The sequence below is a fragment of the Sorghum bicolor genome, chromosome 9 (assembly GCF_000003195.3).
Source record: "Sorghum bicolor cultivar BTx623 chromosome 9, Sorghum_bicolor_NCBIv3, whole genome shotgun sequence".
NCBI classification, from domain to species: domain Eukaryota; kingdom Viridiplantae; phylum Streptophyta; class Magnoliopsida; order Poales; family Poaceae; genus Sorghum; species Sorghum bicolor.
Genome location: NC_012878.2, coordinates 54,004,006 through 54,019,931, shown reverse-complemented (window position 1 = coordinate 54,019,931; position 15,926 = coordinate 54,004,006). Strand labels below are relative to the sequence as shown.

Below are 15,926 nucleotides of genomic sequence, written 5' to 3'. Positions count from 1 at the left end.
CCATGGAAACCACTGCCGTCTTCCCCAACGCAGACGCGCGTCGTTTCTTTCGCCTCGGTTCGCTCGTAGACGTCGAGTCTATCTTAGACTCGGTTTCTTCAGTTTTAGCTCTCTTTCTTTCATAAATACAGTGTCACATCAGTAAAATACAATAAATTAAAGATAATAAATGACTATAAAAATTATAATAGAGTCTGTATCGAGAGTGCCAGACTGCAGCAACTGAACCGTGGACCACGAACAACAAACTGGTCCGTACGTGTATCGTGCACGTGTTTCCTGTCTCTCTCCGCCAAGCAGACGAGCGTGTCGGCCGGGTCCTTGCCTTCTTGCAATGTGCCCACGACATTTATTTCTTAGAATTATTACAAGTTAACATACAACTATAATTCTATATTTTTTTCCCATTTCTATGTTGAAGATATATTGCATTGTAAAGATATGCTAATTGCCGGGACAATAGCTGTAGCTCCTCACACCGGTTGACGAAAATGACTCCTTTTGTCGTGTGTGTTCAGTGCCAGGGGCGGAGCCAACGGAGGCCGACACCCCCCCCCCCCCCCCCCCCCACACAAAAAAATGAGTAGGGACACCGAGCGCCGTACGGACTTCCACTATTAATACAATCCCCCCCTCCCCAACACCCCCTGACCACACAGGCACACACACGACAACAAAAAAAATTAGTACAATCCTACATTTTTTATTTATATTTAATGAAAGAATATAACAACACTATTATTATATATACCTATTAATATCTTCTACGCTCGTCTAATAAACGTGTCATTCTTATTCTCTAAGAAGTTAAATATTTCTAACTTTAAATAAACTAGGAGGATTTCCCACGTGTTGCCGCGGGTAGGAAGAAAAAATATAAATATGATTTTACTGTAGTTTATCGAGTCATCTACAAATTGACTACTAAAACTATATTTTTTTTTTGCTCACAAAAAAAGTTTTAGTAGTCAATTTCTAAGAGGAAGAGAGAAGGTCACGTGAGAGAATAATTGCTAGCATTATGCATGTATGGTTATGTGTAGGTAGTTGTATCCACTACTGAAACCATTTGTGAATGGACATTTAATTACATGCGGCAGCAGTAGAAGTGGATGATGACGTGGCACAAGGAGATACAGGAGAATTAGCTTAGTGGGGTTTGTCTTTATAGGATATTTAGATATAAAAAAATATTGATGTTTATAGTACATAATTAGTCACCAGATAGATGGTTTAATATACTTTTGTAATAAACTTATCTAGAGAGGTAAATATTACTGAATTTCAAGAAACCTAGTTAAGGCCTTGTTTAGTTTCAAAAAATTTTGGAAAATCGACACTCTAGCACTTTTGTTTGTTTGTGGTAAATATTGTCCAATCATGGACTAACTAGACTTAAAAGATTCGTCTCATCAATTCCGACTAAACTGTGCAATTAGTTTTTATTTCCGTCTATATTTAATACTCCATGCATGCGTCTAAAGATTCGATGTGACGGAGAATCTGAAAAATTTTGCAAAATTTTTTGGGAACTAAACAAGGCATAAATGTGAGTTTCATAGCAATACTTTTTAGGGGCGGAGGGAGTAGGTAGATAATAATAAAATTATAAAAAGACTAAATCGGTAGATTTTGAGATTTATGAAGTCGTTGTAGAGCCTACTTCATTGAGTATGTTACATACCATTAAAAGATTAGCGCTTTAGATTCTAGAATACATAAATAAATGCGAGCAATCGTGTCAGGTCGATAAATCAACCCAGACAATCGACAAAAAAAACATACTTAGTTGAGTCACACCCGGTTTTTACTAGTTTTTTTCAGCCGTCCCCTGCATCAATCAGAACATAAAAAAAACTCCTCGTCCTATCTTTGAATGCCTTCAATCAACTAATAACAATTAGGGCCTTGTTTAGTTGCAAAATATTTTGCAAAATGTAAATAGTATCAATTTCGTTTGTATTTGATAAATATTGTCTAATCACGCACTAACTAGACTCAAAAGATTCGTCTCGTCAATTCCGACCAAACTGTGTAATTAGTTTTTATTTTCATCTATATTTAATACTTCATGCATACGTCTAAAGAAAAATTTTGTAAAATTTTCTGGGAACTAAACAAGGCCTAGAAGAAATCTATCGTCTCTCAATCTAACATAGAGTGAGAGCTATCCTATCTCCACTTATCCCCAAACCAAACATACAATAGCTGGCTGGGCAAGGCCCAGGAGCAAAGCAACCGCACATGTGTGCGTTTCAGCATTTCATCACCGTACAGCCCGAGGAACAAAACACCTTTTTTTTTAAAAAAAAAAACCGGCCGCCGGCTACATAATTTAAGCGTTGCACCACCCGGCTGATGATCCGGGCCTTGTTTGCTTGCAAAATTTTTTGCAAAATGTAAATAGTATCAATTTTGTTTGTATTTGATAAATATTATCCAATTATGGACTAACTAGGCTTAAAAGTTTCGTCTCGTCAATTTCGATCAAACTGTGTAATTAGTTTTTATTTTCGTCTATATTTAATACTTTATGTATACGTCTAAAGATTCGATGTGACGTGGAATCTGAAAAATTTTACAAATTTTTTTTGAAAACTAAACAAGGCCCTGATGAAGCCAGCTGTGTGTGGCGATCCATCCATGGACGCCGACCGCGCTGCCGAGCCTGTCGGCAGACGATCGACGGGGGAGAAGAGCGGGACACGAGCATACTATAATGCGAGCGGCCGCCGGGGCCGGGGACATTCCCTTTTGCGATCCATCCATCTGACGATCGACATTGATACCCCTACGTGCACCTAGCAGGTCTAGGTCTAGGCATGCAGCTCCATGCTCCTCCTATCTGCTACTGCTGGAGTGCTGCTAGCTGCCTGGATGACGCCGCGTCGCCGCCGTGTGGTCACCACGCCCCCCCGCCCCGGCCGGCCCATCCGAAACAGTAGTAGCCAGCGGCGCCGCGCCAGTGCGCCACCGCAGTTATAGGCGCTTGCATGCATGGAGCAGATGAGATCGGTCGGTCTCCGTCGGGTCGGTTGATTTCATGGGAACGGATAGGGCTCGTGAGGCTTACAAACGCGAGCACGCACGTTGAGAGGCCACGGCCGCAGATGCCCCGCCCTGCCGGCCGGCTCCTCCGCCTTTTGCAAAGGCGGGCCACGGACAGCGACGGCACGCACGCACGGCCGGGCCGACGGGCGATCGACACGGCCAGTTCATACTCGCTGGAACCAGAGAGCTGCTGCTGCCGTCGCGCGCACGGATGACCAAGACGCCTGGGGCGAGAGTGGGAGTGGGAGGGGCACACCGGGCGCGGGCGGCCGGTGGCAGCCATGTGCGGGGCGCGGCACAGGGGAGGGGCAGCAAAAAGGAATGTCCCGACATGTCACCGGGTGCGGACACGAGACGTGATCGGTCGTCGTCGTCGTCGTCGTCCCCGGCCGGGGCCGGGGCCGCTTTCACGTACTTTTCCCCCGTGGCCCGGCCGCGCGGATGCCCGTGACGTGCAGTTTTGGGCGCCTATGAAGCTCCGCGTCGCCATTATTGGCAGCCGCGCGCGCGGACGGTCCCCGGTCGGTACTCGATCGGTAGCGTGTTCGTACGCACGAGCTAGCGCGCGCTGGCCGCCGGCCGGGTACCTTATCTACGGTGTTCGACAGGGTGACACACGCGCCCCTGGCTAGCACAGCCTAGCACTAGCAGCCGAGCGACACCCAGCAGATGTCAAGGAAAAGGGGTGGCATGGCAATGGTGGTATTGGTACCCATCTACAGTTCTGCACGCGGTATATATAGTAGTAGTAGTAGTAGTAGTACAAGTCTACGGCACAGAATAAATATACTCCATATGATCTTTGGGCTGCCACTGACACTGTGTCATTTTCAACGAAAATGCAATTAGCTCGGCCGCTCGGGGGCATGGCAGCTAGGACAAGATGATTCCCGCCGATTTTTTTGCATGACGCGACGCGACGATCGAGCTAGCCGTAGGGCCAGCCACCACCATGCGAGCGCACTAGCGAGCGACGGGAGCGACGCGAGTGCTGCCTATTCGCGTCGTGTCAGCCGGAAAAGCGCGCGGGGCGTGATCTGGAAATCGTGGCGCGCAGGCAGCGCTAACCGGCGAAAGCAAAGCCCCCGTCGAGATCGTCTTGCCGGGATGAGCTGCATGCACACACAAGTTGTTGCGTGCGCGCGCGACGCCACCGCTTTTTTGACTCGACCACTTGGATGCGATTCGTCGGGAGGACGTACGGCCCTAGCTGGCTGGCTCCGTGATATATATTCATATTCCGAGACAGGAGCGCGCGGAGCGCCACGGCCGTCGCATGCGTCGCCGGCCGGCATGGCCATGCAACACAACCAGCTGCGCAGCGCGCGCACCGGCTCAGTGGCCGGCCGTGGGAAAGGCTATCTTAGCTATAGCTACGCGTCATCCGTCATGGCTATATATCTTAGCAGGTCGCTGTGATTCCTGCTTGCAAAATAGCACCGACGACGCCACCGGCGGCACGTACGGCCGGGGTGCGTCAGAAGATGCGGCCGGCCGGCGGTTGTACCGCTTCGGTGCGACGTCGCCGTCCCGAGAGCGAGCGAGCTAGATAGCCGGCCTCTCTTTCTGCCGACGTACGGCTCGCGCCGGCAGGTCGCTTTCGATCTGTTTCTGCGGACGTGCCCCGGCGTGAAGCGCATCGTAACGTAACAAAGCCTTTGTGTTGTGCGTCGACATAAAGCACATGCATGGATGCGCGTAGTGGCCTGTGTAGTGATCGATGAAGTACAACAGTTTGTCCGGAAGTCAGCAGCAAGGATATAAACTTGACAACAGTTACTCCCTCGTCCCACAAACAACAACACGTACAATATTATGTATGAATCTGTACAAACTGATTAGACGATTCATATCTAGAATAAGTACATCTCAGCCGATCTATAGAAATCCTGCTCATTATTTTGCTTACATATAATTAAGAGATAGAAAAGAAGAAAGTGAATTTCTCTTATTCCCCTACTAGGATGATAACCTGGGAGCTTGGTTGCCATGAATTGTATATATCACTCACTCCGTCCTAAAATAACCACACATCTCATACTTCGATGAGTTTAAACAAATCTCAAGTTTAACTATATTATTTATAGAAAATTATATTAATATTTAATCTTCAAATAGAATTAGTATAAAATTATATGATACGTTATGTGGATTTGGTCTTCTATCAGACCAGGCAGGATGCACACGCATGAGCTGAGTGAAAAATGATTCGTATCGAGCGTGTAGAGGCGTGTGAACAGAGAGATCAAGATTTGATATCACCCGTTCTTCATCTGGTCCTATCCATGTACTCCCTCCGTCCCAAATTATAAGTCATTCCAAGAATCTTGAACAATCAAAGTTTTTCAAGTTTGATCAAATTTATATAATAAAATAATAACATTTTTTGTACCAACCAAGTATCATTAGATTTTTTGTTAGTTATATTTTCATAGTATACCTATTTTATGACATAAATCTTTATATTTCTCTCTATATTTTTGATCAAACTTGAAAATACTTTTATTCTTGGAATGACGACTTATAATTTAGAACCGAGGGAGTACTAGCTAGTTCCCTTATGGTCTCAACAGATATATCCTTTTTTTCTTTTTTTTTTAAAGAAAGTACACCTTGTGAGGTACACGTACGTACGACTTGACATGTCCATGTGTATATGCATATCATGCGTCTTTGGGAGGCCAGATACTGACTGAACATCATCCAGAAAGAAACAAAGCGGAATACACAGTCATACAGTTACATGCATGTTTTTTTTCCCGATCCGTCATGACAGTGCAGCGGCACTAATCAGGGCTGAGCAGCATCGTCGTATCAGACATGAAAGTTGCTCTCTTGCGTTGCTTCTCTTAGCTAGGAAAGGCAATATCGTTAGAAAAGCAAAAGCTAGCGGGGGCCAGATTTTCTCTAGAAAGATTGCAATCATATTGTCCCAGCAAAAGCATTCAGGAGGTGTTTTATTAGCTAAAGCGACATTTAATTTGACCAGGCAAGAACAACTAAGTAGCGGTCCAAATCGCTGGTCAGTGTACAACCAGCATTAGAAGAATTGAAGCTGGCAGCTGATTGGGCCGGCAGAGAGACATATCAAATATGGTCTCCACTTTCCACTGCTGCTGATGCTGAACATCAATCCATCAGACCATCACTAGCAGCTAAACCTAGATTGCTTTGCTAGATACTTAGGTCTAATCATCATCAACAACAAGAACCCTCCTTTCGTTGGCAATCTTAATGTCCATACAGACTGGATATGCATCCATGCAATTATTTTTGCCATTGCCATCTAGCATCAGTCGTAACACGCAGTAGGAGGAGTAGCTTTCATCTAAAAGATACTAGTAAGGGCACTCACAATACAGACTCTATCTTGGAGTCTAAAGTCATTTATTACCTCGAACAATGTAGACTTGGAGTCTAAATAAGACTTGGAGTCTTATTTTTTCTACCTCTTTCCTCAATAAATATGGTACCACATCAGCAAAATACCATAAATAATATGTAATTAATTGTCTTGGACTCTACTCCCTCCGTCCACGAAAGAATCAATTCCTAGGATCCGTGCCAGTCAAACTTTTTAAAGTTTGACTAACTTTATAGAAAAGAGTAACAACATCTATAATATAAAATGCACATTATATGAAAATATATTCTACGATGAATCTAATAATACTAATTTGATACTATAAATCTTAGCATTTTTTTCTAGAAATTTGGTCAAAGTTTAAAAAGTTTGACTTAGGACAACTCTAGAAATTGACTCTTTCGTGGACGGAGGGAGTATGATAGAGTCTTACATTGGGAGTGCTCTAACTATACTAACTAAGCATGTAGCATCCATGGTTTATGCTTTGTTGGGGAGCAGATAGGCTCTTCATTATTAATGATGTTGTTCTATGTGTTTTTTCTTTCTGATGACGGCACGCACTACTGCCGTTCACCACTTGACGAGTGTGTAGGGAGTAGACGAGTAGTGGAGTACATTGATTTGAAGCTAAGTGGCCGTTGTCATTACGTAGATATGCATTCTTAGTCGTTAGTGTGTTAAGGTGGGAGAGATGCGGCCGTCTGCGTGCCTCTCTTTAGAGAGGTGACAACGTCCTTCTTGACAGCAAATGCATCTACCTAGTGTGCGCCTCTAGTCACAAATGCACGTTGTATTAATTAAACGTCCTTTTCTTTACAAATGTTTATTTACAAACCAACAATTTTGTGCATACCTTTTTCTTTGAATACCTTGAGAATTTTATTAGGTTTAAATAGTTTCCATTGTGGAGGCATGAGAAGTTTCCACTACTATTAAAAGCATTTTCAGATACATATGTTTTTTTTATTTACGTATCAAATGGTCGTATTAAGATACCCGTCTTCTTTATGAAAGTTAAAAAATAAAAAATTTATATGACTTCAAATAAAAAACTGGTTAATTACAGAGCCGTGGATCACGTCAACCACTACAAATATGTTGTTGACCATGCCAATATTCGAGGTCATTTGAAAATTTTGAATTTTATTTTTCAAAATCTAAGAACTGCAAACACATTTTTGGACTCTAAATGACTTTAAATAAAAAACTTGCCAACTAAAAATTTGTAAAGCACATGGTTACTAAAACTTCCGTATAGACTATATCAATATCTAAGATCATTCAAAAGTTCAAAAGTTAAGATAGAAATTCTAAGAAATTTTAAAAAATTTAGGAATCTAAATAGTTTCACCTCAAAAACTTGTCAACAACAAATTAAAGTTGTAGATCACATCGACCTCTATAATTTTGATGTACAGTTCATCTTCATCCACTTCATGAAAAAATTATGAATATTTTTATGTAACTATTTTTAGAGAGGCGGTACGTTTACAATGTTCACCTATGTTAATAGCCATTTCTAGAGGCCGGCTAAAAGGATCAAAATGCTCAAGAAGTGAGGATGAATTGGGATAATTTAATAAGATATGGGCTTTTGACTAAGGAGTGTTTATTTGGATCTTAGAGCTAAAAATTAGCCAATGTGTGTGATAATGGACTAAGCATGGGCTGGTTAGCACATGCTTAGCTCAAGTTAAGCCCTTCTATTTGGCATCTAAAACACATGAATAACTTTTAACCCTAGCTAGATTAACAGCATCCCCTGAACCTTATAAACAAATATGTACCTCAATGTTGTTCTTGTTTTGTGGATCTTTGGGCTTTGGCCATGGCATTTTTTCCCCCGATAACGTTGGCTATGGCATTTTGTTATTCCGCAGCAAGGACCTATTAGATCTATTCGGTTCTCGAAGGTAGTCTCAAATCTATATCTCAACCAAGTAGCTGGGTCCTGCTATCTCCTAGTACTTAGTAGCCAACAGAAAAATGAACTTTAGTAGCCAACAGAAAAATGAACTTAGGACACTCACAATGCAGACTCTATCATATAGAGTCTAAAGTTATTTATTACCTCGAACAATATGGACTTAGAGTCTAAATAAGACTTGGAGTCTTATTTTTTCTACCTCTTTTTTTAATAAATATGCTGCCACATCAGCAAAATACCATAAATAATATATAATTAATTGTCTTAGACTCTGTGATAGAGTCTTGCATTGTGAGTGCCCTTATTGGTCCTAAGTTCACCGACCAAGTTGCGTTTATAATTAATTTGTTCTTAGCTTGCATCTTGATATCATCACACAAGAACTAATGTGGAGCTAGTTGTGGACATGTAGTAGACACACAGTAGCTTGTAATTAGCAGTACTGCTAGAGTATTATGATATGGTACTAGGTGCTCATTACCGGCAGCTAAGTAGCTAGCCTCTGGGAGACATTGCAAGACAGTCAAGCTCATCATCAAGCTGGATTAGCCATACAATACTGCGTTGGCTGAGGTTCGGGGACGTGGTTACGGGGGACACAGGAGCCCCGGCAACGGGCTCATCAGTCATCAGTAGTGCCATTTATCCGTAAACTATCACTAGATCCTATCTCGCCTAATCAATCCTATACGTACGCCTCCTACTATACTACATGCTGCAACATAAAGTTGCATCAAAAGCAGCTACGTACAAGATGCACGATGCATCGCGTCCAGGGCACTCCGTCGCTTGCCCGGCCTCTCTCTCGATCTGGACGCCAGAGCTAGCTAGTAGCTACATGTACATCTGCCGCAGCCTGTCGACATTTTTTTTTCAAAAAAAATCTCTATAATTAAGAAGCTATAGGTTATCTCACTGCTTAGGGTGCAGACTCTACGATAGAGTCTAAAGTTTTTTATTACCTCAAACAATGTGGACTTGGAGTCTTATTTTTTCTACCTCTTTCTTCAAGAAATATGTTGCCACATCAGTAAAATACTATAAATAATATGTAATTAAGTGTCTTAGATTCTGTGATAGTCTTGCATTGTAAGTACCTAAGTATACATCCGTACGTACATGTGACGACAGCCCGCTGCAAATAATGAGTATGCGTCCGAGTGTACTTTCGTGCCTTTCAGACCGGGACGGGCTACATGCATGAGTTGGCGGCACGGAAGTGGCCGGGCAAAGCGGCGCCAAAATGCCAGCGAGGCTGCTGTTACCGGCCGTAGCTGATCGATGCATATATGCATGTCTCGGACGCGCGTGTGTGTATGTCCTCTCAACAAATAGCAGGATCGATCTGGACCATCCTCCTTGCAGTGGATACGAAAGGTGGTCGACCAAAGGGGCCCCGTTTGTGCATGTTTGCCGCAGCTGCAGTTGCCGCGCGTGCCGGCCAAGACTGAACGGATCGCGTGCGCCTCCTGATCGAAATGGCGTGGCAGGTGATCCACTGCTCCGATCTGATACAGCTGGGGGTTGGGGGTTGCCATGCCATGCAAGCGCAACAGAGCTGGGCACGGCACAGCATCTGCATGCGTGCGTGCGGCGAATATGTGGTGGTTGGAAACCTGAAAGGCATCCATGTCAGGCCGTCAGGGTAGTTGTTTTTGTTCTTCTGCCGGCCGGTCCCGATCGAACTCGGCCAAAGGACGTCGATGCGAAGCTGAGCAGATTAGAGACCTGATGATCATTGGTTTTTTTAATTTCGGGGATTGCATTTGCACCCTCTAAGGCCATATGAAGCTCCGCCCCTGCGTCGACGGCAGCAATCGATGAACCTGCTGATGATCTTTGTTTGCGTTCTCAAAAGATCATCCACGTAATGACACAATCGCCACATCGGATCCGAACCCAATCTCATTTTTTGTTACCCCTATTTATTAGGACACGGACGCATAGACATGTGCCACGCGAGGTATGCATGCGAGTTGCGAGGCTGGGTACGGGCGAGGACGAACGTACGGCGGCCCCGGCGGCGGAGGGGCTGGCGCGCTGTCTGTCCATCTCACCGGGAACCGCTACTGTTGCCGACCCATCGCCCGGCAGCGCACGCGCCATCGCGGCACACGCAAAGGCCCTCCGTCCCCCGCCGTGTCTGCGGGCCGCTGCCGGCCGGCACCACCATTTATTTCCACTTCCAGGTGACCTGCTCGCCTGCCTCCCTGCTCTATCTCCTGCAGTCCTGCCCTGGTGGCCGCCGGGGCCCGAGGCGAGTCACCAACCTTCGCTGCAAAACCAATGCGCGCGACCGGATCTTCTGCAATGCCAACCAGGCAGTACGTGCTGTGGATATGATGATGGCTAGTGTCTCGTTGTCAGCAGGAGATCGAGATCAACACAGCTACCCAACCTTTGTTTTCCTCGATTGAGGGGGCTTTGGCGTGAAGCTACGTACGATCGACCAAGTTATCCGAGGATCGGCTGGTCCCAAAGCCGGCGAAGAAGGGGGCGTTGAACGCAATACAAAATCGCCCCGCTGTTCGGGCCACCGGAGGCAAGGTGAAAGCGCTGATTTTGTAGCGTCGTCTCCGTGTACAGTATCATACTACTCCACTACTAGGCACTACCGGAACAGGGAAATTTTTTTAGGATCGACCGCCTACACAGCTGCTCCACGTTCAAACTGCAAGTCGATCGTTTCTGTTTTGTCTTCGGTCTAATTAACTTGTCCAACTTTAACCCATTTTATTTAAACTAAAAAATATCAATAAATGTACTATATATATTAGTCTCTGATGTGGGGGGCTATATTCGTAGTTGAGACTATTTTAGGTACTTGTCAACATATTTTCTTTATGAAAATCTATAAAAAAGTTTATAATTTAAAAGTACTTATTTTGTATTATAAATATTAGTACTTTGCATAATTTTATTTTGACTACAGACGAAATGAATTTCATTACTCGAAAGCAACAAAACTGCAATAGTTTGTAATAGCAAAATAAAACCAAACCGAACCTATAGTGAAGCAACACTGAAATGAACACAGATGTTTCACCCAATTGGTGCTAAACGAACCATGAAACCATCGAGCGTTTAGTTTACAACATCACCAACCTAACATAGCTTCTGACCATGCGCAAAAGACTACTCACTCAGACAATCGCCATCTTGTTGTCATCTCCATCCTTTCGTCCTTGCTGATGAAAGTGCAACGCTGTCTTGTTCAAAACTTTTGTCCCGTGATCCAATTAGGACTACATCCTTTTAGAACCCTGCTCACAGGGGCGGATCCAAAGGGTGGGCTCGAGCCCTCATATAAGTCTGATTTATTCATTAAATTAGTGTTAATTAATCTTAAATCTTTATGAATCTCTAGCTTTAACCTTAAATGTTCACTATTTAGCCCTCCCTTTGTCCCCATCCTAGATCCACCACTGCCTGCCAGATATGTTAAATGAAACAAACTAAACATATGACCTCAGTAGGTGCCTTCACTCTGTTTCCTTCAAAGCAAACATGGTTTCTTGTTCTCTACATAACCCAACAGATCGTAGCTAAACCAACAGTGCACACATGTTTGCCTTTTGGTAAACACCCATTAATCAAAACCCCAAAACTAAGAAAACGAATTAGGTCTCACTGTTGCTCCAAACATATTTGCTCACCGGACAAACAAGAAAAATAAGAGGTTAAGAGCAACTACAAACTCTCTATATTTTTTCGAATTATTATGAATAGAGATTTTGGTATAGCATCTACAAACTCTCTAAGTGGTTATCCAAATATAGCCATTATGTATTCTGGATTTTTCGCCACCCAAAAATAGATATCTAGAATGACTCTAGAATAAAAACATATAGAAAACAACTTTTATGCAGATGACTCTTGGTGATTCAAAGAGTGAAATTTAGAAAGATTTTTAGGATGCTCTAATAGACTTATCTAGCTTCCTGACAAAAAGCACAAGTGGGACCACCCTTCTATTTCCATTTTAGGAGATTGTCTTTGCTTTTTTTTATAACTTCGGTCAAACTTTAAACCGTTTGATTTCTCGAAAAGTGAAAACTGTATTTTTTAAGCTGAAATAGTACAAAATAAGTACAATTAGATTAATTATAAAATATTTTTATAGTAAACTCTATTAAAAATATAGATATTAATACTATTCATTACAAATTTTGATTAAGCTTAAACAAGTTTTACCGGTAACAGATGGCGGAGGGGTACGAGCCAATGCCACCAGCGATTTGACGCTAAAAATTGTGGATGCACTGGAGTACGTCTTCACTATTTACTCCGACACTCCCGATTTGTATATATATACAAAGATTGTTGTTATGACAAACTAAAAAACGAAATAATTAATAAAACCCAAGGCTCTGCTAGCTACATGCTCCACTTTTTTTCGTGCTCTACATTGCATTGCCATGCTGTCCCTAACGCATGATCACTGATCAGATCATGCAGATCGTATGCCAGGGCAACCTGAATCGCGCCGGAACCGATCGAACCGTTTTGCCACTTGGGGGCCTGCACGTCATTTCTGTGACTCAGCATCATAGAAACCACGCCTTCTTCCGTGTGCCTCGAACTAATACATTACATACATCATCAAATCCAAACCTCACATTCACATATTATTGTCGTCATATTTGGAGACATTGGTTAGTACTCCTACATAGTACAGTACGTGGGAGTGAGTAATTTCGTCTCCGAAAGAAACACACACACTCTAGTCTAGTAGGAGTACACGCATTATCCAGAATATAATCTCGATTTTTTCCCCAAAGCGATATATATATTCCATTTCGTACGCACGGGACAGGCGCTACAAGACAGAAACAGTGGCTGCACGGGAGCAGAGACCCCCGGCCTGCTGCCCATCTATAAATATCGCACACCCACCCCTCGCTTCTGTCACACAAGAACACGAGCTCCAGATCGCACTTGCCCCCGAGCTAGCTAGCCAGCCAGCAAGCCCACTAATCACTTGGCCTCACGAGGTAGCTAGCTACAAGAGGGCAGAGGCATGCCGGAGGCGCCGGTCACCACGATGCGAGAGGCGGCGACGGCGGCGGCGGCGGCGGCGGTGCCCGAGACGCACCGCGAGCTGCTCGAGTACATCGAGCGCGTGACGGCGGGGGCGGCGCAGGTGCAGCGCCGCGTGCTGGCGGAGATCCTGGCGCAGAACGCGCCCGCCGAGTACCTCCGGAGGCTGGGCGTGGCGGGCGACGCGCCGGGCGCCGTCGACGCGTTCCGCCGCGCCGCGCCGCTCGTCACCTACGAGGACATCCTCCCCGACGTGCTGCGCATCGCCAACGGCGACACGTCGCCCATCCTCTCCGGCAAGCCCATCCGCGAGTTCCTCACCAGGTGCGTCCGGCCGATCCGAGACTCTATAGCATATATATGTGCACGTGTCGCACGCGTGAGCGTAGCGTCGTCGCTAATAGTAATGGCCGTACGTGGCATGCTGGCGCAGTTCCGGCACGTCGGGAGGGGAGCGCAAGCTGATGCCGGCGATAGCCGACGAGATGGACCGGCGGTCGCTGCTGTACAGCCTACTGATGCCGGTGATGAGCCAGGCCGTGCCGGGGCTGGACAAGGGCAAGTGCATGTACCTCTACTTCGTCAAGGCGGAGTCGCGCACGCCGGGGGGCCACCCGGCGCGCCCGGTGCTGACGAGCTTCTACCGGAGCCGCCACTTCCTGGAGCGGCCGCACGACCCTTACACCGTGTACACCAGCCCCGACGAGGCCATCCTCTGCGTGGACGCGTACCAGAGCATGTACGCGCAGCTGCTGTGCGGCCTCGTGCACCGCGCCGACGTGCTCCGCGTGGGCGCCGTCTTCGCCTCGGGTTTTCTCCGCGCCATCCGCTTCCTGGAGAAGCACTGGCAGCGCCTGTGCCGGGACATCCGCACCGGCACGCTGGACGCCGAGGCGGTCACGGACCGCGCCGTGCGCGCCGCCGTGGAGCAGCGGGTGCTCCTCCGCGCCGACCCGGCGCTCGCCGACGCCGTCGAGGCCGAGTGCGCCAGGACGTCGTGGCAGGGGATCATCCGGAGGGTGTGGCCCAACACCAAGTACATCGACGTCATCGTCACCGGCGCCATGGCGCAGTACATCCCGCAGCTCGAGTTCTACGGCGGCGGGCTGCCGCTGACCTGCACCATGTACGCCTCCTCCGAGAGCTACTTCGGCATCAACCTGAACCCCATGTGCAAGCCCAGCGAGGTCGCCTACACCCTCATCCCCACAATGTGCTACTTCGAGTTCCTCCCCTTGCCACAGCCCGGCGACGACGACGCCGGCGAGCCCGACCAGCGCGACCTTGTCGACCTCGTCGACGTCAAGCTCGGGCACGAGTACGAGCTCGTCGTCACCACCTACTCAGGTGCTTGCGTGTGTTGACATGCATGTGTGTCTGCTTGTTAGGCTGTTATTATAGCTGTGCAGTGACACTAACGCACGCACGCTGTGCAACGCAACCGTGTGATGACCCGCAGGGCTGTATCGGTATCGCGTGGGCGACGTGCTGCGCGTGGCCGGGTTCAAGAACCAGGCGCCCATGTTCAACTTCCTGCGCCGCAAGAACGTGGTGCTGAGCATCGACGCGGACAAGACCGACGAGGCGGAGCTGCACGCGGCGGTGAGCGGCGCGGTGCAGCACCTGGCCCCGTTCGGCGCGTCGCTGGTGGAGTACACGAGCTACGCGGACGCTGGGACCATCCCGGGCCACTACGTGCTCTTCTGGGAGCTCCGCCTCCGCGCTGCGGCGGCTGCGGGCGCGACGCCGACGCCGGTGCCGGCGTCGGTGTTCGAGGACTGCTGCCTGGCCGTGGAGGAGGCGCTGAACAGCGTGTACCGGCAGGGCCGCGCCGCCGACCGCTCCATTGGCCCGCTGGAGATCAGGGTGGTGTCGGACGGCACGTTCGACAAGCTCATGGACTACGCGCTCGCCCGCGGCGCGTCCATCAACCAGTACAAGGCGCCCCGGTGCGTGCGCCCGGGCCCCGTCGTGGAGCTGCTGGACGGGCGGGTGCAGGCCAGCTACTTCAGCCCCAAGTGCCCCAAGTGGAGCCCCGGAGTAGGCAAGCAGTGGAGCAGCGACGCCGCCGCCGCCGCCAAGAAGGCGGCCGCCGGCGGCAGCAATGGTGGAGGTGGAGGAGGAGGGGCGGTCGTCGTCGCCTGATGATCGAGCTATACTAGTAGGGAGTTGTTTAATTAGCTGGCTAATTCCGGAACCGTTAGTGGGAGAGAGAGAGAGTTGTGGTCGATCGAATCGAGTATGATGAGTGAGCTGATGTATGTATCCACATGCATATGCATGGGGACGAGTGATTAGCAGCGAGCTAGCGCTAATCATCGTCGTGTGGTAGCTTAAGTATTGTACGCGTCGCGCTATCATGGGCTTTTGGTTCTTCCTCTCGTTTTTTTCTTTGTTTTTTCTGTGGTTTTGTAATAAAGCTGTACGTACGTAGTAGTGACCTTGGGAACCTCTGTCCCTTTTGTTTTTGTCATATTTTGGCATGTTGTGTTTAGTTAGACGTTGATTGCTGATGAGCTTATCTCCGGACGGAGCATCATG

General features: G+C 47.0%; 1 protein-coding gene across 1 annotated transcript; it reads left to right on the top strand.

Moving 5' to 3' along the window:
• Window positions 13,256–15,860, top strand: LOC8080071 (probable indole-3-acetic acid-amido synthetase GH3.4). Its single transcript, XM_002441294.2, has 3 exons — window positions 13,256–13,709; window positions 13,819–14,732; window positions 14,845–15,860. The coding sequence occupies exons 1-3, from the start codon at window positions 13,366–13,368 to the stop codon at window positions 15,528–15,530; spliced, it is 1,944 nt and encodes a 647-aa protein (XP_002441339.1). The 5' UTR covers window positions 13,256–13,365; the 3' UTR covers window positions 15,531–15,860.

Bases quoted from the DNA above. Each gene is read 5' to 3' on its own strand.
- LOC8080071 (XM_002441294.2), top strand. From the start codon at position 13,366: ATGCCGGAGGCGCCGGTCACCACGATGCGAGAGGCGGCGACGGCGGCG. The intron at 13,710-13,818 runs GTGCGTCCGGCC...ATGCTGGCGCAG, and splicing joins ATCCGCGAGTTCCTCACCAG to TTCCGGCACGTCGGGAGGGG. The intron at 14,733-14,844 runs GTGCTTGCGTGT...GATGACCCGCAG, and splicing joins CGTCGTCACCACCTACTCAG to GGCTGTATCGGTATCGCGTG.